The sequence below is a fragment of the Hypanus sabinus genome, chromosome 26 (assembly GCF_030144855.1).
Source record: "Hypanus sabinus isolate sHypSab1 chromosome 26, sHypSab1.hap1, whole genome shotgun sequence".
Lineage (NCBI taxonomy): Eukaryota > Metazoa > Chordata > Chondrichthyes > Myliobatiformes > Dasyatidae > Hypanus > Hypanus sabinus.
Window position 1 is genome coordinate 47,520,385 of NC_082731.1, and position 23,223 is coordinate 47,543,607.

Here is a 23,223-nt window from a genome sequence, read left to right on the forward strand (position 1 = left end):
AATAAACAAAGACCTCTTTCTATGATATTCATTTTATAACCTTACCTTCTCAAAAGAATTTAAGTTATAGCATCTGAATTGGGAACCCTGATGTAATAGCATACAAAAAAATTAAGACTATTCCCTCTGCGAGTAAGAAACTTACCTAATATTTCTGTCCTGGCAGCCTATAGTTGTATATTTCTGAGAGATATCAACATCCATGTCATACAGGGTTGTCTTTCCAACAACATGATGAGTTCTTGTAAACAGAACTCCATCGACAGACTGTCAAAAGAAAATTTAAAGGAACTATTACCCACATTCAACAAAACAAAATCAACATATTGATGGATACAAACATTAAAAAGAGGAAAAGAACATGTCTCCCAGAAAGTCAAGAAATTCATGTGTTGATCAATAGGGAGTTTTACACCCCTACGATCATTTCCCATTCTCCTATTGAATGTGCATCATTTTATACACCTCCAGAAGATCATCCCCTTATTCTCCTATTGAATCTCCATGAATTTATACACCACCATAAGATCATTCCTCATTCTCCTATGCTCCAATGAAAAAAAAAATTCCCAACCTGCTCAACCTCTCTCCATGACATAGTCCTTCATGTCTGAGGAACGTCTTCATAAATATTCTCTTCATTCTTTCCAGTTTGATGGCATCTTTCTGATAGCATTGTAACCAAACTGAACATAACGGCAAACCACCAGAGAAAACATGCATAAACTATAAAGGAAATGATTAAAAGAAAAGAAACTAATAAGGTTTACCTTGTGTGCAGTTCGAAAGTAGATACTTTTATCAGCTCCACAACTAACCATTTTAACAATATCATTACTGGCTGCAGGAGAGAATAAACAAAACACAATAAGGTTATCAACAATCTGCATCACAATATGTGGAGTGACTGGGACTTAAGCTCAACTAGTCCATACTAAACAATTACTCTGCCTAGTCTCATCAAGCTGCACCTTCTATACCTCTCCCATCCATTTACCTATCCAACTTTCTCTGGAATGTTGAGATCAATCCCACATCCAACACTTACGCTGGCAGCTTGTTCCACACACTCACCATCCTGGGTTAAGTAGTTCCCTTTCATGTTCCCTTAATTTCACCTTGGCCCCCCTAACCCATGACCTCTAGCTGTAGTCTCACCCAATCTCAGTAGAAAAACCTTGCGTGTATTTACCCTATCTATACACCTCATAATTTTGTAGGTCTCATTACATACTCTTTATTCTCAGTATGGATTAAAAAATACACAATGAACCCATAACCAACATCTTATAACTGCACAATACAGTACCTGCTTTAATAGATTTTAAAGGCACATTTCAAAATGTAATGAGTCCTCTAATATTCCATGCTAATACTTCCAACAAGTTCATTAAAAATCCTGTATAAAAATATTAAAGATGCAACAGCAGTAACATAAAAATACATCAAACCACAAAAAAAATCAGTTAGGACCATGTAAGTTACAAGAGATAGAGGTGAAATATTACAGCAAGTTAATTCCAGAGCTAAGTGCCTTGGTAAACTCAAGCCCCAAAAAACAGACATTCACCATCTTCCATGAAAATCTCCAGCCCAGGTTGAATGATCATCTTCTTACTTTGTAGCAATGCCTTGTTTGGACTTTCCTACTAGTGGAAATAGCCCAAGACCTACACTATCAAGCTTCCTCACAATCTTATACTACAGTAACATCACCCTTCATTTTAAGCTCCAGAGAATACAGATCACTTTTTTAGCCACTAGTGATAGGACAGCTCTCCCAGCCCTTTCAACCTCCCAGATCATTCAACCTGGGCTGGAGCTCTGGAATTACCTTGCTGTAATATTTCACCTCTATCTCTTGTAACTTACATGGTCCCAACTGACTTTTCTGTGGTTTGATGTATTTTTATGTTACTGCTGTTGAGTGTTAAAATATTTTTATATAGGATTTTTAATGAACTTATTGAAAGTATTAACAAGGAATATTAGAGGACTCATTACATTTTGTTTTGAAATGTGCTTTTAAAATCTACTAAAGAAGGTACTGTATTGCTGTGCAGTTATGTTGGTTATGGGTTCATCGGGTATTTTTTAATCCATACTGAGAATAGTATATAACATGACCTACAAAATTATGAAGTGTATAGATAGAGTAAATACACGCAAGGTTCTTCTACTGAGATTGGGCGAGACTACAGCTAGAGGTCATGGGTTGGGGGGGGGCCAAGGTGAAATTACCTTTGTGAATCACTTTTGGACTTCCATTAAATTTAATGAACAGAGATAGATCATGCAGAGAATAATGTGGCCTCACCAACATGCTGTAAAATTGCAAAAATCTTTCCTTGTTTCTAATCTCCAATCCCCTGGCAACATATCAGACCCATTAGTTAAAACCCATGTCATCTTATTATTAAGGGATAGAACACACGAGGGAAAGAGAAAAACCCCTCAGGTCCAAAGAGGTCATCTGTGCAGGGAATCATGTATGCTTATCACATGGAACAATGCTGTTTGTCAAATACAAAGTGACTTTTTTGTGATTATAGTTGGTAAACTTTGTAAGTGACATGAAAATTAGCATGATTCTTAGATTGCAGAATGATATTCTTCTGCTGGTGGATTGGGCAGAACAAAAACGGATGGAATTTACTGCTCCTCAGTATGAGAGGATGCATTTTAGGATGTCTAATGAGAATAGGGTATGCATAAATAATTGTTGGGACCCTAGAGAACACTGAACATAGAACAGTACAATACAATCGGCAGTCCATGATGTTGTGCTGACCTATATAAACCAACTTCACGATCTAACACTTCTCTTCTACAGAGTCCATAACCCTCTATTTTCTTATATACATGTGCTTATACAAGAGTCTTTTATATGTTCGTAATATATCAGCTTTTACCACCACTATGCAGAGTACATTCCAGGCATCTACAACTCTTTTTATAGAAAGATAAACTAACTCTGACATTTCTACTAACCCTTCCTCCACTGACCTTAAAGCCCTCTTGTATTGGCCAAATGCCACCCTGGGGGAAAAGGTGCTGGCTATCCACTCTATTTATACCTCAAAATTTTGTACACCTCTATCAAGTCACCTCTCATTGTCCTTCGCTCCAAAGAGAAAAAGACCAAACCTGTGCAACCTTTCCTTATACATCACGTTCTCCAACCCAGGCAGCATCCTGCAAGTCTCCTCTGCATTTTTATGAACCTTTCACATCCTGCAGTGGCTGGTAAGTTGATGGAGAAGATTCTGAGAGGCAGGATTTATGAACATTTGGAGAGACATAATATGATTAGGAATAGTCAGCATGGCTTTGTCAAGGACAGGTCATGCCTTACAAGCCTGAATGAATTTTTTGAGGATGTGACTAAACACATTGAAGGTAGAGCAGTAGATGCAGTGTATATGGATTTCAGCAAGGCATTTGATAAGGTACCCCATGCAAGGCTTATTGAGAAAGTAAGGAGGCATGGGATCCAAGGGGATCCTGCTTTGTGGATCCAGAATTAGCTTGCCCTTAGAAGGCAAAGAGTGGTTGTGATGGGTCATATTCTGCTTGAAGGTCGATGACCAGTGGTGTGCCTCAGGGATCTGTTCTGGGACCTCTTCTCTTTATGATTTTTATAAATGACCTGGATGAGGAAGTGGAGGGATGAGTTAGTAAATTTGCTGATGGCATAAAGGTTTGGGGTGCCGTGGATCATGTGGAGGGCTATCAGAGGTTACAGCAGGACATCGATAGGATGCAAACTGGGCTGACAAGTGGCAGATGGAGTTCAACCCAGAAAAGTGTGAAGTGGTTCATTTTGGTAGGTCAAATATGATAGCAGAATTAAGACTCTTGCCAGTGTGGAGGATCAGAGGGATCTTGGGGTCCGAGTCCTTAGGACACTCAAAACTGCTGCACAGGTTGACTCTGTGGTTAAGAAGGCACACAGTGCATTGGCCTTCATCAACCATGGGATTGAGTTTAAGAGCTGAGAGGTAACGTCACTGCTACACAGCATCCTGATCAGACCCCACTTGGAATCCTGTACTCAGTTCTGGTGACCTCACTGTGGAAACTATAGAAGGGTGCAGAGGAGATTTACAAGGATGTTGCCTGGATTGGGGTACCTTGCATGGGGTACCTTTTCTCCTTGGAGCAATGAAGGATGAGAGGTGACCTGATAGAGGTGTATAAGATGAGAGGCATTGATCGTGTGGATAGTCGGAGGCTTGTTCCCAGGGCTGAAATGGCTAACACAAGAGAGCACAGTTTTAAGGTGCTTGGAAGTAGGTACAGAGGAGATGTCAGGGTTAAGTCTTTTACGCAGAGTGGTGAGTGCATGGAATGTGCTGCCAGCGATGGTGATGAAGGCAGATATGATAGGGTCTTTTATGAGAGTATGTATAGGAACATGGGAGCTCAGGAAAATAGAGGGCTATGGATAACCCTAGGTAATTTCTAAAATAAGTACATTTGGCACAGCATTGTGAGCCGAAGGGCCTGTAGGTTTTCTACAATGAGGTGACCATAACTGTACACAATACTCCAAACATGGTCTAACCACCTGCCACATTACCCGCAGCTCTTGAACTCGATTTCCCAACTAATGAAGGCCAGCACACCACATGCCTTCTTAATCACCTATCAACTTGTGTGGCAACTTTGTGGAGGAACAGAAAAACCTTCAGGTGTAGATCCGTAATCCCCTCAAGACTAAGAATTCTGCCATTAACCTTGTACTCTACCTTCAAGATCTATCTTTTAAACTGCATCACCTTACACTTTTCTGTATTGAACTCCATGGGCCAATTATAAAAACACATTGGAAATAGGTTTTCTGGACTCATAGCCACAAAATGGGAGTAATGAGGAGCAAGGATCTTTTTGAATTCTCTCACCAAACTATTATAGATGCTCAACTAGCTACTTATAAAGCAATACTGTTGCCATAAGGAAACTGAGTGAAGTTAGAAAGAAATGCATGTAGAATGTCAGCCATGATTTCACTGAAATCCACAACAGGCTTAAGGGACCTATGGTATATTCTTGTAATTTAATTTCTTTCCTTTAAGTGAAGAGCCAGACAAGAAATACACTACTTGGTTTAATAACCCAGGTCTAAGAAATAATAAAAGTGACGAGAACACCTTATTAACAGGTTAAAACCACCAGAACAGAAGTGAAGGAATGAACATATAAAGGAATTAAGTTCAATGCAATATAATGAAGCAGATCTATTGCTCAAAGTACCTGCAAACTTCACAGCAGTAATTGAAGAGGAATGGTCATCTAGTGTCTGTGTCAGGCTATACTGTTTGTCCACATTTAATATATGGATTAGACGGTCTCTGCTTGCTGTTGCTAACAACTTCAATCCTTAATAAAATTTAATAAATGTGTTAAAATATACAGTAACAAAGGACTGAAAATTATTAGAGAAAAATGACAAAACACCGAAATTATTTGAAGTTATTGAATATTACGGTAATATCAAATACAGTGGATTCCAGTTAATCGGGTCATAGGTTAATCAACACATAGCCATTTATTTGGGACAACTCAAATTACAAAACCTAATCCTGAGAATAGCTGGGATTTCCTTCATTTATTTGGGACACTATGCTGCTTAATTGGGACACGAGGCTGTTACCAAACAGTTTCTCACTAATGTCAATTGCATGCGCTTGTGTGGCCATTAGACACTACACTGGGTTTACAGTGAAATATTTAGTGTTAATTGCATGTGTGCATGTGTTCAAGAAGCAGTGAATTTTTTCCACTGTAGTTGGTGAGAAATAAGCAGCAAGACAATTCAGAACTGTTTTGCTCATACAGTTTCAAGCATTCCAGATTGGAGATACCAGAAACAGCCAGGAATGAAAATGAAATTATTTCACTACTTCAACAAGTTAGGAACTATTAAATAATTTGAAGGTATTGAAAATAATCTTAAATGTTACCTTTAGTCCCTACCAGACACTCAGCTCTAACCTGTGGCTCCATGTAGCTGTTTGTATGCAACAACAGCCACACCTCGGTACATCACTTCGACGGGGGGGGCTAAACCAGATGAGAGTAGCTTGTGGGTCTCATACTTTGCTGAGGTAGAGACATGCCTGTCCTAGGATGCAAAGTTGGCTCCGGGGGAGTGGGCAAATGAGACCTACAGTGAGATCCAACCGCCAGGAAGGCGGATCTGCAATGGTCATGGAGAGTGAAGGGCATGACAAGATACAGAAGACATGGTCATCTATTTCAACCAAGGAAGACTCCAGTAGAGACAACTACACATACCACTTCCGAGGATGAGTGTAACTGCCCTGTGCAATAGCTTTTCCACTTTAAAAACTCTCCTGGTCTAACACTCTAGAAAACAGTTGTACTGGTAGTGTTCTAATTTGTCTTCCATTTCATTTAAATACAAGGGTAACCCTAGGTAATTTCTAAAGTACCTGTTTGGCACAGCATTGTGGGCCAAAGTGCCTGTATTGTGCTGTAGGTTTTCTATGTTACATAATTTGTTACTCAGTTAAACTGTAGCTTGTCTTTTTAACTATTTCCATGAAACTTCAGCTAGTTGGGGCATTCACAAAATTGGGTAGAAATGTACTGGTCCCAATATGTCAGGGGAATCCACTGTACACTGAAAAACACATTTGTAAAAGTTATTGATTTACACTACATGCAACATGAGAAATGGTAGCAGGCTGTTGAAAAACAACGTTTAAGGTTAAATACCTTTTTGGTGATTTGTTCAAAGAGTAATTAGATGTGGAACAGCAGAAATAATTAGCATGGAAAATAAAAACTATCGTTGAGGTTTCTTCTCATTGATTTTAATAGTCGACAAAAAAAATCACTCTTACACCAATTTTGGGTCAAGAACACAAGAGCATATATCAAAATTGGATTGCCATTGCTGGATTTCGCACCTTGAAAGTCTGTTCAAGTATTATGAAGACCTGCTTCTGCAAAAGTCACAGAGATCTGAGCAGAATCACACGAATGGTCGCGTGGCTTCAGACACCACACCACAGGTGTGGGCTCCTGCATTCTCAAGGATTAATTACCCAGAATAAAAACAGTAGACTTCTACAAACAGTTTCCTCAGTAATTGATTGCGTTGTTACTTCCCTGTGAATTTGAGTGTTTGGCTAATGTTACAATGGGAATGGGGAATCAAAATGCTGTTGAAATCTGTCATGATCTTATCATCTGCTTGTGGCCTACCCCTTCCCTAATCCTTATGTTTAAATAAAAGCAAAACTTCTGCAGCATCAATGTCCAGAAAATTCTTTCACAGCCCACACAATCTGATCAAAGTTCATTCCAGTTCCTCTTTTTAGGCAGTCTCTCAGGATCAAAAATAACTTTCTTTTCTTGGTTATGTAGCTCTCCTACAAATGGAACAGGTAGCAACCAACAGATCAAGTAGGTTGTTAGTTTTCAAGACAGTGTGCTTCTCTGTTGCTTACATGGGATTTTGTGTGCACTGAATTCTTGGCCTTGAGATTCACAGTTCTATATAGAATGCTCCTCTTCCACCTTAACAGACATAGGCCAGAGGCTCCCAGGAGTCTGTGGAAAACCTTTAAAGACATCCTTAAATCATTTTCTATCCATTAGGTACCTCCTCCTACAAAATACCCCAGAAAAGCATTGTTTCAGGGGCACAGTAACATTGTGACCAGACCGACATAGCTGATCGAGTAACTAAGGCCTTGGTGCTGGAGATGTTAACCTGGGAAGAGGACATTGGCATTGGCTTGCTTATGTTTCCAGCAACACAAAAGATTTTTGTGGTATTTTCTAGTGCCTTGAGAAGTTAGTGGCTATATTAGTGGCTATAACTGGCCCGTGCCTCAGAAGCATACGGAAGGGAAAGAACCTCAGCTGCTCAGCAGACTGATTTTTTTTTAAAGCGAGGAATACTCCATTCCTCACTTAAAGCTGTTGAATTTTATGAATGTGTCTTGACTGAGAGATGAATGTCAGAATATTGATAGTTGTCCACATTTTCAGGGCTTCTCTATTTATCGCCAATGGTTAGTGAGACATAAACGGGGCAGGTTGACAGATGACCTCTGCATTGCATATATCAAGTTCAAGGCTCATCTTCCCACATGCATTCTTGAACAAGTTAATGACATAAAGGAACTCGGCCTCAGGACATGCACAAAATCAAATATATGAGCAGCTTGATCAATGGCTTTCAGCTGCTGAACTGTTGAGCAGCCTCCTTTTGGATCTGAAGATTAGTTCGAAGAAATTTTGAGGTGAAAAGGAGAAATTTTAAAAAGGAAGACAAAGTGCACAGTGATTAGTCTTCAATAAGATTAGTTCAGTTAGATACATTCTGGTTAATACCTTGGTTTACATGCTGTTACAAAACAAATAAAAAATGGCAGTAATTAGGAATGCTCAAGTTCAGCTTCCATAGAAATTCATTTCCATGAAACATTTAATAAGTAAACATGTCTTAAATTATATGTTGTCATGCTTTTGTTGATGTCTCAGACAATGATGAGTCATAGTAGCTTTAAGACATTTAAGATTCATCATAAGAGTTTTAAGGTACGTATACAGAGTTTGGAGGCTTTGTTTTTTTAAAAATCAATTTTGCTTGTTTGGGAGTGACAGCTACTCCTCTTCAGTACCCAGGCCCTTTCCCTTCAGACAGTGGGAGAGACAAATAGCGGCTGCCTTCAAACAAAAAGACTAAGCATTTGCAAACTCAATAATCAGTAAGCAGTTGAAAGTAAATTGTACAATTGCTCACCAGTTTCAGGTTTTGAGTACTCAAGACAGAGGATCTCAGAATCATGAGCTTCAACTTTCATTAGTTCATCCAAGAACTGCAGATCAAAAATTCTGAAAACAAAAGAAAAACACTTTACCATGTTTTAGACTGTTGTGTAACTCTACTGGTTACACAACACAGTTGCACTTAAATACCCACCAGCCCCCAGCCCTCTGTTTTTCCAAGTATGACTGGGAGAAGCAACATTTGCCAGTCAGGACTACAAATAGAGGTAGGAAAATAAGCAATGTTCAATGGACTACTGATTGTTCAAGAGGCCAGGCAGCATCTGTGGAAATAATGATGCTGAGGAAATTTTACTTTCAGAGCATAGAACAGTACAGCACAGTACAAGCCCTTCGGCCCACAATGTTGGCCAACCCTTAAACCCTGCCTCCCATATATCCCCCCAACTTAAATTCCTCCATTTACCTGTCTAGTAGTCTCTTAAATTTCACTAGTGTATCTGCCTCCACCACAGACTCAGGCAGTGCATTCCATGCACCAACCACTCTGAGTAAAAAACCTTCCTCTAATATCCCCTTTGAACTTCTCACCCCTTAGCTTAAAGCCACATCTTCTTATATTGAGCAGTGATGCCCTGGAGAAGAGGCACTGGCTGTCCACTCTATCTATTCCTCTTAAAATCTTGTACACCTCTATCATGTCTCCTCTCATCCTCCTCCTCTCCAAAGAGTAAAGCCCTAGCTCCCTTAATCTCTGATCATAATGCATACTCTCTAAACCAGGTAGCATCCTGGTAAATCTCCTCTGTACCCTTTCCAATGCTTCCACATAGTGAGGCGACCAGAACTGGATACAGTACTCCAAGTGTGGCCTAACTAGAGTTTTATAGAGCTGCATCATTACATCGCGACTCTTAAACTCTATCCCGACTTATGAAAGCTGACACTCCATAAGCTTTCTTAACTATCCTATCTACTTATGAGGCAACTTTGATGGATCTGTGGACACCTACCCCCCCCCCCCCCCCCCCCGATCCCTCTGCTCCTCTACACTACCAAGTACTTTGTATTCTGCTTCTGCCTTGGAGGTTGTCCTTCCAAAGTGTACCACTTCACCAGGTTAAACTCCATCTGCCACTTCTCAGCCCACTCCTGTATCCTATCAATGTCTCTCTGCAATCTTCAACAATCGGCTACACTATCCACACCACCACCAAACTTTGTGTTGTCTGCAAACTTGTCAACCCACCCTTCTACCCCCACATCCAGGTTGTTAATAAAAATCACAAAAAGTAGGGATCCTAGAACCTATCCTTGTCGGACACCACTAGTCACAACCCTCCAATTCAAATGTACTCCTCCACCACGACCCTCTGCCTTCTGCAGACAAGCCAATTCTGAATCCACCTGGCCAAACTTCCCTGGATCCTATGCCTTCTGACTTTCTGAATAAGCCCACTGTGTAGAACCTTATCAAATGCCTTACTAAAATCCATGTAGATCACATCCACTGCACTACCCTCATCTATATGCCTGGTCACCTCCTCAAAGAACTCTATCAGGCTTGTTAGACACAAACTGCCCTTCAAAGACATGCTGACTATCCTTGATCAGACCATGATTCTCTAAATGCCCATAGATCATATCTCTAAGAATCTTTTCCAACAGCTTTCCCACCATAGACGTAAGGCTCACCGGTCTACAATTCCCTGGACTATCCCTACTATCTTTTTTAAACAAGGGGACAACATTCGCCTCCCTCCAATCCTCAGGTACCATTTCCGTGGACAACGAGAACATAAAAGATCCTAGCCAGAGGCTCAGCAATCTCTTCCCTCGCCTCGTGGAGCAGCCTGGGGAATATTCTGTCGGGCCCCGGATTTATCCGTTGTAATGTATTTTAACAACTCCGACATTCCCTCTCCCTTAATATCAACATGCTCCAGAACTTCAACCTCACTCATATTGTCCTCACCATCATCAAGCTCCCTCTCATTGGTGAATACTGAAGAGAAGTATTCATTGAGGACCTCGCTCACTTCTCAGCCTCCAGGCACATCTTCCCACCTTTATCTCTAATCGGTCCTACCTTCACTCCTGTCATTCTTTTGTTCTTCACATAATTGAAGAATGCCTTGGGGTTTTCCTTTACCCTTCTCGCCAAGGCCTTCTCATGTCCCCTTCTTGCTTTCCTCTGCTCCTTCTTAAGCTCCCTTCTTGCTACCCTATATTCCTCAATAGCCCCATCTGATCCTTGCTTCCTAAACCTCATATATGCTGCCTTCTTCCACCTGACTAGATTTTCCACCTCACTTGTCACCCATGATTCCTTCACTCTACCATTCTTTATCTTCCTCACCGGGACAAATTTATCCCTAACATCCTGCAAGTGATCCCCAAACATTGACCACACGTCCATAGTTTTATTTAAGCATAAGGATCAGGAAAAAGAATAGGCCACACGCACTTGATAAGATCATGACAGATTTCAGCATTTTGCTTCCTCAATCTTTTTTAATGAATTCCTGTTACTCCTTTAATTTATTCCTTGAATAAACGTATCCCTACCCCTGTGGGTTTAAAATTTCCAGAACTTACTGATTAAAAAGCATTTTCAAAAGTATATTACAATGGCTGTGAAATTAAGGTCAAGGGGTTTGGAAACACCCAGCAGTTCAGGCACAATTTATGGAGAGAGAGAAACTGACTTATAGATAATATAAAGCAGAACTGACCAATTCTGGAAAACAAAGGCTAAAATACACAAAACTATTGAATATGATAGACACTAGCATGAGGATCCATTAGCACAGTGTGCAAAACCACAGATGATCAGAGTGGATTAGGATCATCATCATTATGTGCAGTGTCATATGACATAGACAAACATGGTCTTCCATCTATCATGACCATGATTGTTCTTGGCAGAGTTTTCTACGGAAGTAGTTTCCTATGGGCAGTGCTTACATGACAGATGATCCCAGCCATTCTCAATACTCTTCAGAGATTGTCTGCCTAGTATCAGCAGTTACTTAATCAGGACTTCTAATATGCACCAGCTGCTCATATGACCATCCACCACCTGCTCCCATGGCTTTAATTGACCCCGATTAAGGAGCAAAGCCCAGGGCTGACACCTCAAATTGAATGTGCATCTCCCGCAAAGCAGGGATTAAACCTGCTTTTGCTTTTTTCTCAGTCAAGCGATGTGTGCACAACTGCAGGACTCTACACTTGAGGTTAAAGTGAATTACGGCTTCGGTTGTTGTTGTGAGTGAGGAAACAGACTCGATAGGTCTCACAGACAAGGACTCCAGACATGCAGCCATGGTAAAGGATTTTATTTACATTAGGCAAACGTGGGAAAACAGGAGCAACACACACACACGCACACATTTTACAGCAGTCGGATCAGCAATAAAACACACGCAGAATTAATAACAAACATGGGAAAATCACGTGGGAACAAAGTACACACACACACACAACCAAAGGAAAAGTCAATACGATACCCACTGCCCTTGACTTTGTGCAGGCACAGTTCTTCTGCTTAGGGACAATACTCAGACTCCCAATCCTATTCAATGCACAACTCAGCAACAGTAGGGTGGTCCCTCAGAGATAGCAAAAAAGAGAATGGGTAAAGCACATGTGGCTACCTTTGTAGTTCAGCAGGGATGATGAGTCCAGCCCAGGTAATTCACAGGGAAGCCAATGGCTGGGTGCCAGCTGAGTTAAGCTGATTACAAAGGCCAATTGCCCAAGGCCAAGTACAAGGCTAATTAAAGGGGCCAATGGTTAGGTGTGCATTGATGGGCAAGGAGGGGTTAAACCTTGATTGGCAGGTGGTGTGACTTTCGACCAGGTAATGGGCACGCGACTGTCACAACCCCTCCAATACAGTTATAAAGACTGTTCAAGTGCCTGGACGATCAGAAATGAAGAGGTAAAAGGACAATTGCTGCACTTCCTGCTGTTGTATGAGAAAGTACAGTAAGAAAGGATGAGTGGTTGACAGAGATGGAAAAGCATAGGAACAGTCTCTTCAGCATGCTGAAAGAGGGCTGGTTGATGTATATGGTGATGAATTCTTACTGAAGATGGCAGAAACTGCTAAACTATAAATGCTGAAGGCACAGGCTGGGAGGGTATAAAATATAACTAAGAGAACTAACTGTGTCTGCAAGGTTATGTACAGGTACAGGGAATGTGGTCAAGAGCTCTGTCAACTATGGTAGAGATGTAGTCACTGCTCAGGAAGGAAAACATTTCAGAGGCATTTATGGGAAAATCCATGGACCAGACAATTAAAGTGCAGGTTGAGGAACTGAAAACAGAATAGGTTTCCAGTGAGATAGCTGTAGGAGCCTGTGGGCTTTTCATGGATAGGTTAGTGATAATCATCCATTCAGTCACATTAATTCAGAAAGGGAATGATGATTTTTTTACATTAAATTCCTCTTTCATGTGCTAAAACCATTTATAACTGTCCAATAATTATCCTGCTGCCTTTTGAACCAGTATGTAAAACAGTTTGCTTAATTGCATTAATAACATTTAGATTCTTCAAAGATCCTTTCACAATCATTTAAATGGCAAAGTAAAAGAATAAATCCTCACATATTTTGTCCCAAAGTCAACATTAGTATTAGACTGTTGAAGACACCTTCATTATCAGTTATTTGTACCTCAGGGTCCCCATCCTATCCCCAGACGCCAGATGTTGCCCATCAGGGCTGATGGTTATGACACGAATTCCTGATTTTATCTCAGAATTTCCTCCATTTTCAGTTCGGTCAGGATTGTTACTAGCATCTTGAAGGTACTGAATATTGTCACCAACATACACAATTTTGATCAAGTCCTGAGGGGGTGGGAGGTGGAGAGAGAGGTTAAAAAAAAGTCAGATTTCTTGCTCATTGAATTCCATGTTTTGCTTTCTAATGTAAAGACAGGTGTAAAATATCTGTCTAAAGTGTTTAAAATGAAACCCTCAGTCTGTCCCAGCTAGCCAAATTTAATTGCTATTTTGATTTTTTTTTGTTTCTCAGGATATTACCCACATTACCTCTTAAGGAGGTAGTGTTAATTTGCAGATCCTTTGTCCATCACTAAGATTCCAAACTTCGATCAGCTATGATATATTTATTTAACCACTCTGCAGGGAATTCATTCTCTTCATTGGAAGTCTCTCTCCTGACATCAATTCTGAGCAGTGGCATTTTATTAAAACCCATCAAACACCCTGAACTGAAAAATAACATAAAATGCTGTACCCATTACTAATTCTGCTAACTAAAATAAAATTGAATGTTTTCGATAAGGTTAGAGTGGAAATGGAAAGTGGAAGTTGAAACTCACTGTGCTATAAATATTTCTACGGAATGATGTGAATTGAAATTCAGGAGCATCACCAGAATCCCACAATCGTATAGTATTGTCTGATGAACAAGTTAGAAAAGATTCAGGTGGCAGACAAGCTAGATTACCATTTTCCAACTCTGGATAAATCTGAAAAGGCAAGGAAAAACAAATTAATACATTGGGTTTTTAAATAAAGGAGTAAAGTTAAAGTAAACGCTACTATTCAAATTATCATCCATAGACTGGAGAATGAGAATCGCGACAGTAATTGCAGAGAGATAGCAAACAAAAGGGTTTCAGATTTGTAGATCACCTGGTTCTCTTCTGGGGACGGCATAATCTGCACAAAAGGGTTGGGTTACACCTAAATGAGGACCCCCAATATCCTTGCAGGAAGGTGTGTTAAAACTATGGGGAGGGTTTAAACTTGGTAGGGATGGGATCCAAGGTGATGAATCAGAAGATGAAGCTATTAGTTTGTATAGAGAGACAGTAAGGACTAAACACAAAGTACACTGCAGATGCTGTGGTCAAATCAACACGTACAAACAAGCTGGATGAACTCAACAAGTCGGGCAGAATCCGTTGAAAGGAGCAGTCAACGTTTCGGGCTGAGACCGTTCATCAGGATTAAAGGAGGAGGGGCCTGGGGCCCTATAAAGAAGGTGGGGGGGAGGGGGAAGGTGCAGGTGAAAAACCAATCAGATCAAGGGGTGGGGGGAGGGGAAGCAGGGAGGGGATAGGCCGGAGAGGTGAAGAAGGAATTTAAGGGGAAAACACTTTGGGTAGAAGGCGGCAGAATCATGAGAGGTGATAGGCAGCTAGAAGAGGAGGCAGAGTGGAAGAGTGTTTGGTATGAACATCAAATTCTCCAACTTCCGGTAATTCCCTCCCTCTCCCTTCCCCCAACCCACTTTCACTCTGTCTCCTCTTCTAGCTGCCTATCACCTCTCTCATGATTCTGCCTTCTTCTACTACCCATAGTGCTTTCCATTTACATTCCTTCTTCACCTCTCCGGCCTATCCCCTCCCTGCTTCCCCACCCCCACTCCTTGATCTTTCCTTTGATTGGTTTTTCACCTGCACCTTCCCCACCCCTTCTTTATAGGGCCCCTGCCCCCGCCCCCTCCTTCTTCAGTCCTGACTCTTGGCCAGAAACGCTGACTGCTGCTTTCAACGGATGCTGCCCAACTTGCTGAGTTCATCCAGCTCGTTTGTAAATGAGGATTAAAGTCACTTGGATGGGTTGAAATGTAACTGTTTTAATCCAAGAAGCATCAAGAACAAGGGTGATGAACTTAAAGCATAGGTCTATACATAGAACAACAACACTGTAGCCATTACACAGACTTGGTTGTCACAGTGCAGGAACGGGGCTACTGAATTTGCTAGAATTTAGAAAGGAGCAGGGAGAGAGGGAAAAGAGGTGGGGGAGAGGCATTGTTAATCAGGGAAAGTATAACAGCTGCAGGAAGTGCAGACATCATGGAGGGATCATCTGCTGAGTCAGTGTGGGTGGAAGCGGAAATAGGATGGGAGTAATCACTCTATTGGGAACATCCTATGGACAACAGAGACAATGAGGAACAGACCAAGAGGCAGATTTTAAAAAGGTGCAAAAATAACAGGATTGTTGTCATGGGAGACTTCAGCTTCCCTAACATTGATGGCAACTCCTTAATGGTAAAAGGTTTAAATGTGGCATCATTTGTTAAGTGTGTCAAGATAGAATTCCTACACAATATGTAGACAGACTGACTAGAGGAGACACCATACTGGATGTAGCATTAGGCAATGAACCTGTTAGTTGACAGATCTCTCAGTGGGGAAGCATTTTAGAGACAGTAAACATAGCTCACTGATCTTTATCATAGCCTTATACAGGGATAAGAGCAGAAAGTTTGGAAGCGAATTTATTGGGGAGAGCAAATTAGAATGCTAGTGGCAGGAACTTGGGAGCATAAATTGAGAACAGATATTCAGGGAAATGCACAATAGAAGTGTGGAAGCTGCTTAGGGAGCACTTGCACGGGGTTCTAGATAGGTTTGTTCCATTGAGGCAAGGAAAGGATGATAAGGTGAAGTTTAAGGAAAACCTCCAAGGCGTACTACATGTATGTGAAAAAGACAAGGATGACTACAAGACATAGGAGCAGAATTAGGCCCGTCAGCCCATCAAGTTTGCTTCACCATTCCATCATGGCTGATCCCAGATCCTACTCAACCCCATACACTTGCCTTCTCGCCATATCATTTGCTGCCCTGACCAATGAAGAAATAATCAACTTCTGCCTTAAATATAAACATAGACTTGGCCTCCACCACAGTCTGTGGCAGAGCATTCCATAGATTTACTACTCTGGTTTAAAAAAAATCCTCCTTACCTCTGTTCTAAAGGGTCACCCCTCAAGTTTGAGGCTGTGCCCTCTAGTTCTGGATACCTCCATCATAGGAAACATCCTCTCCACATCCACCATATCTAATCTTTTCAACAATCGGTAGGGTTCAATGAGAGTCCCCCAACACTCTTCTAAACTCCAGTGAGTACAGGCCCAAATCTGCCAAACGCTTCTCATATATTAACCCCTTCATTTCCAGAATCAATGCCGCAAACCTCCTTCTGGACTCTCTCCAATGACAACACATCCTTTCTGAGATATAACCATATAACAATTACAGCACCGAAACAGGCCATCTTGGCCTTTCTAGTCCGTGCCAAACGCTTACTCTCACCTAGTCCCACCAACCTGCACTCAGCCCATAACCCTCCATTCCTTTCCTGTTCATATACCTATTGGGCACAAAACTGTTGACAATACTCCAAGTGCGGCCTGAAGTGTCTTATAAAGAGGCTAGCATTATCTTCTTGCTTTTAATATTCTATTCCCCTTGAAATAAATGCCAACACTGCATATGCCTTCTTTATTACAGTCTCAACCTGTGAATTAACATTCTGGGTGTCTTACACGAGGACTCCCAATTTCCTCTGCACAACCTTCTCCCCATTTAGATAAGTTTGTACTATTGTTCCTTTTACCAAAATGCATGATCTTACATTACCAAACACTGTATTCCATCTGACACTTTTTTGCCTTCTTTCAATTTGTCCAGGTCCTGCTGTTATTGTATTGCTTCCTCAGCACTACCTACCCCTCCACCCATTTTGGTATCATTTGCAAACTTAGCCACAAAGTCATCAATTCCATTATCTAAGTCACTGACAAACAACGTGACTAAAACGAGTGAGGATCAGGGTAAAAGAGGGAACGTTCTTAGGGTCAGAGGAAGGGAGGTCCTGGGCACATGGTAGAGTAGCAGTTAGCACAATGCTACTACAGCTCGAGTTGTTCCAGAGTTAAAGTCCTCCACTCTGCTGTAAGGAGTCTCCATACGTCCTCCCCATGGAATGCAAGGGTTTCCCTCGGGTGCTCCGCTTTCCTCCCATAGTCCAAAGACATACTGGAATCGTTAATTAGTCATTGTAAGTTGCTTCACAATTAGGTTAGGGTAAAATTGGAGTTGCAGAGTTGCTTGGGTGGCTTGGCTCGACTCAAAGGGCACACTAAGAATTGTAATGCTAAATAAGTAAATAAATAATTATAGAAATTTGCTTCAGCATTCCCTAGTGAGAGGGACTTCGACAAATGTGAGGTCAGTGTAGAACAGGTTAATATGCTGGAACATATTGACATTAAAAAAAGATGTGCTTGAAAATTTTAAAAAAGATTACAACAAATAAGTCTCTGGAGCTGGATGGGATATACCCCAGGTTACCTTATGCAGTGATGGAAGAGATTGTTCACAATGATCTTTGCATCCTCACTGGCTATAGTAGTACCAGAAAATTGAAGAATGGTAAACTTTAATCCTTTATTTAAGAAAGGTAATAGGGATAATCCAGGTAATCCAAAGGGTTGTGAATGTCTGGAATGACTTGCCAGGGATGGTGGTGGAGGCTAAAACATTAGGGGTATTTAAGAGCCTCTTGGACAGGCACATAGATGAAAGAAAATTGGAGGGTTATGGGGTAGTATGGGTTTAGTACCTTTTTTTAAGGATTATATGGATTGGCACAACATGGAGGGCTGAAGGGCCTGTACTGTTCTATGGTTCTATGTTAAAGACAGGTGAGGATTTATAAGCATTTGGAGAAGCATACTCTAATTAGGTTTAGTCAGCATGGCTTTGTGAGGGGTAGATTGTGACACAGGAACCAAACTGAATTGAGGAAGTGGCAAAACAAATTGATGAATATAGAGCAGTGGATGTAATGTATACAGATTTTAGTAAGGTTTTGTCAAGGCTTCCCATGGTAGTCTCATTCAAAATGTCAGGAAATTGTGGCTTACAGGAAAACTTGGCTATGTTGCAACAGAATCGGCTTGCCCACAAAAGGCAGAGGGTCATAGTAGATGGAATGTATTCTACCTAGAGGTCAGTGGCCAGTGGTGTTCCACAGGGATCTGCTTTGGGATCCCTGCCCCTGGAGAGTTTTATAAATGATTAGCTAAGGATGTGGAATGGTGGGTTATTAAGTTTGCAGATGTCACAAAAGTTAGCAGTGTTATGGATAGTGTAGAATGTTGTCATCGGTTACAGCAGGACATTAATTGGATGCAGATCTGGATTGAAAAGTGGCTGATAGCGTACAATTCGGAAAAGTGTGAAGTGTTACACTTTAGAAGGGCAAACTTGAAGGCAGAATACAGGGTTAATTGGCAGGATTGATAGGTTGGTAAGTTGGTGTGTTCACCTTTATTCATCAGTGGACTGAGTTCAGGAGCTTCGAGGCAATGTTGGAATTCTACAAAACCCTAGTTACACCATACTTGGGAGTGTTGTAGTCAGTTCTGATTGCCTCATTATAGGAAGGACATGGAAGCTTTTGAGTGGGTGCAGAGGAGATTGACTAGGATGCACCCTAGATTAAAGAGCATGTCTTATGAGGAAAGGTTGAGTGAGGTAGGGCTTTTAGCTTTGGAGTGAAAGAGGATGACATACGACTTGACAGAGATGTATAAAATGCTAAGAGGCATTGATAGAATGGACAGCCCCATGCTGGAAATGACTAATATGCGAGGCACAATTTTAAGGTGATTGAAAGAAAGTACGGGGAGTGGATGTTTGGAGGTAGTTCTTTTTTTTTAAAAGATATGCACAGTGGTGGGTGCATGAAACACACTGCTGAGGGTGGTGGAATAGGCAGATGCATTAGAGACATAAGAGAGTCTTTTTGATAGGCACAGGATGAAAGAAAAAAGGACTATGCAGGAGGGAAGAATCAGAGTGATCTTTGAATAGTTAAACAGTTAATACAACATCATCAGATGAAGAGCCTGTACTGTGCAAATTGTTCTATATTCTAAAACCCTAAAACAGGATAATTTTACACATTTACTAAATATGCCAACACACATCAATGGCAATCCTGTTTAAGACAAATGAACAAGCATTGAGTACTAAGTAACATCGTACCTCCACACTCCATATGCTGGAACTATGATACAATGCAGAGTAAACCTTCCCAATTTTCTTAATGTCTTTCATGTCCCACACATAGAGACTATGATCACTGTATACACATGACAACCATAGATTGGAAGGGTCAAAAGCCACACCGACAATGTCAGGATACACGACATCTGCCTTCTTAGTGAATAAACGGCTGTGGAAACACACTAATAGTTAATAACTTTGCATTTTACATCTTGTATTAGCCTTTAAAATAAAACTTAGTGTAACATTTATTTTTACCTTAGTTCAATTCCTGCTGCCACATCCAATCCCAGATAGTGTGGTTTGGGCAGATTGGTAATAAAACGGAGATTTACAGAGTTAAATAACTTCAGTGTTCCATTGGAACAACCACAAAAGATGAAGTCCTGGGTTGCAAAGATACAATTTGCTGCAGAGGTCTAAAGGGTACAAAGAAAACATACTTACTTAATTTACCAAAAGAGGTTTACTTATTCACTTGTATTAGAGAAAGCAGAGATCAGCGTACCTTCAAATCCAACCATTTATCAAGCACTCTTTTCCCATTGAACTGGCAAAGAAGACCAGAACTGGTGATGCAAAAGGTATATCTTGCCATCTTCCCTTTACCACATGCCACTCCAGAGAAAAAATTATTGTGGAGCTCACCCAGCAATCCAGATCGCCCTATTAAAGGAACAGTAATATTTGCCTGGATAGAAAAACATACAAGTATTCAGATTAGTAGTGAATTGAAAGGATGACAAGTTACACAAGGATACTACCTTTCAGATTGCCCAAAAGCTAGGCTAAAAAATGTTGTCTCCACCTCATTCTACAAAACAAAATTTCTTGGCTATGCTGAATACTTAATCATATTGATATGTAAATGACTTAAGATCCAAAACAGAAATTGTATAATATTTAAACTCATTTCAGTTTGGTAGGCATCTTAAATGTTATGGTTCAATAAAGGAACCAACTATGGCAGGTGTCACATCTTCATTGCGAAGTGGAATCAAACCTCCAAGTGACTTGGGCAAAGTCAACTGTGTTACGTATTCAGGCAACAATAAATATATGAGTTCGGCAAGGGTTTCTTATAATAAAACAACACGTTTATTAAACACAGAAAACGAACCCCCCAAAAGTAAACAAACACTACCGTAACCGGAAACAGCTGCTGCGCGGCTGTTCAAACAGTTCGTAAAGTGATATTCCAAAACAGTTCTTTGAAGTGATATTCCAAAACAGTTCTTAAAGTGATATTGCCAAAAGTTCTATATGCTCACAGTCCATTTAAAAGGAGAGACTTTACAGGACGATTTAAGTTCTTTTTCACGTCGCTTGCTTCGATTCCCGACGTCGAAATTCCCACGAAGAATTTACGAAACAGAACGGCTTAAAGGCACTGACCTTTCCTTCTCCACTACCTTCAATCCTTTCTAGGTAAACCTAGGGATTAACACGAAGATAGTCAACGAAATCCTTCCAAATAAGGATCAAACAAAGGTCGCCCTCGTTTCACCGTAGAAAGCGATTCTCCTCGATCTTTAACTTCCAACCTTGAATCTTCACTCTCCTTTAATTCTCAAACTAACAGAATCATAAAGAACCTGTTGGCATTAACCTTTTAAACTTTAGGCATTAAATAAAAACTTCATCCTTCAACTAAACTGCGTCATCACTTCAAACACGCAGTGGCACGAAGTCAACTTGGCAAATCCAGCCACGAACTGCCCCTCCTCACAGGGTGGGGTCTACCTTTTATAACCTGTAAAAAAAACCCGTCACATGATCTCTACTGGCGGGAAAATGATGTCATTCCACCATCAGAAGACCATCACCTCAAGTCCAGTACAGCTTCAACCCCAGTCACATGACAAGGGCTCCACTGTCATGTGTCACGAGTACGTAACAACTGTTAGAAACTGGTGTTGGGGCTAATCACTTGGAGATTTGATTCCACATCGCAATGAAGATGTGACACCTGCCATAGTTGGTTCCTGCTATTAATAGTTAGCCTCTTCTTACACTTTACCAAAACTGTCTTGAGTTATCAATCAAGCAGGAATCAAACATCTGTTGATTTTTGAGTGGCTACAAACAAAATACACAAGACATTAAATTTCATGGCTTATATAACTTCAAACAAAATCCAAGAAAGAAAATAACACACAAAATGAACTATAACTCATCACAAAATACTCATCCACATAACAGCTGAGCAATGCTTATAATAGATAAAACACAGGATCTTGAAATAAAACTACTTATTTCATAACTGCATAATTGGCACATTCAAAACAATTTTAATTAAAGTGATAAGCATTTCTAGGCAGGTTACAGGTTAGAAGATGCTCGTAGACAATAAGAATAAATTACCTTGCAGGTTTTGGAGTCGTTTAAGTACCAGAACTTAACATGTCGATTGCCAGCTGTGACAAAATAACTGCTGTCTTCAGAGAACGAAACAGCTGATACCTTACTGGAAACTTTATTAGATGCTACAATGGAGTTTTTCTGTCAAACGAAAGTATTTCTGTAAGTACCAATGTACAAAACTAAGCTCTTTACCATTTAGCTTAGGATAAATTTTTACTACAATGATTTTACTGCAAATCATTTTGGAGGACAAGGTAAAATAAGGCCTATAATATTTCAAAAGATTAAAAGTATGGAAATTCAGAAGCAGACTGAAGTTTTTGTTTGAGCGGAGTGGAAGTGGATCGTGGATGAAGTTGGAGCCCTGTGTGGGAATTACATAATGCAATATAGATCATGAGTGGATAGCAAGATGCAAATGACTTTTCTTAAATTTCATTATTACTGGCTACTAGGTACCACTTGCATTACTAAATTTAGAATTCAAACTAGAATGAAGATCTGTTGGTTTTCATTCCAGATGTTATTCCCCTTTGATTTTAACCCTTAGCATAACACATAAAATATAGGAGCAGAATTAGGCTATTCGGCCATTTAGTCTGCTCCACCATGGCTGGTTTATTATCCTTCTCAACTTCATTCTTGTGCCTTCTCCCTTTACTTATCAAGAACACAACAACTTCTGCATTAACTATACTTAATGATTTGGCCTCCAAAGAATTCACCACCCTCTGGCTAAAAAAAAAGTCCTCGTCTTTTCTAAAGGGATTAAATTGTATTCTGAGGCTGTACCTAGAATCTTCCATTATTTCCACTATCTAACCCTTTCAATATTTGGTAGGGTTTAACGTTCTTTTGAACTCCAGCAAGTAAAAGCCCAGAGCCATCAAACATTCCTCATACATTATCCCTTTCATTCCTGGGATCATTCTCTTGAACTTCCTCCAGACCAGGGATTCCCAAACATTTTTTTTTAAAAAACACACACCATTGTAGAGCATTATGTCATTGTAGAGCAGAGGAATAAGGGTATGATCACATTGATGGGATTATATTGTAGACCACCCAATAGTCGGTGAGATTTAGAGGAGCAAATTGCAGACTGTTGCAATAAACAAAGTTGTAATACTAGGTGATTGCAACTTTCTACACATTGACTGGGACCCCCATGTTGTAAAAGGATTAGATGGGATAGTGCTTGTCAAAGGTATTCAGGGAAATTTCCTT

At 40.5% G+C, this 23,223-nt stretch overlaps 1 protein-coding gene across 3 annotated transcripts in view; it reads right to left on the bottom strand.

Annotated features, from left to right (window-relative positions):
* Positions 1–23,223, bottom strand: part of LOC132381542 (mitogen-activated protein kinase-binding protein 1-like) — a 146,502-nt gene that overhangs the window by 63,788 nt on the left and 59,491 nt on the right. For all 3 annotated transcript variants that reach the window (XM_059951039.1, XM_059951038.1, XM_059951037.1), the window contains exons 6-15: positions 21,997–22,134; positions 20,141–20,323; positions 19,891–20,051; positions 19,612–19,801; positions 14,134–14,283; positions 13,461–13,636; positions 8,786–8,877; positions 5,257–5,382; positions 771–841; positions 146–267 (exon numbers count right to left, since the gene is read on the bottom strand). In XM_059951039.1, the coding sequence (XP_059807022.1) occupies positions 146–267; positions 771–841; positions 5,257–5,382; positions 8,786–8,877; positions 13,461–13,636; positions 14,134–14,283; positions 19,612–19,801; positions 19,891–20,051; positions 20,141–20,323; positions 21,997–22,134 (1,409 nt within the window). The remainder of the gene's footprint in view (positions 1–145; positions 268–770; positions 842–5,256; positions 5,383–8,785; positions 8,878–13,460; positions 13,637–14,133; positions 14,284–19,611; positions 19,802–19,890; positions 20,052–20,140; positions 20,324–21,996; positions 22,135–23,223) is intronic.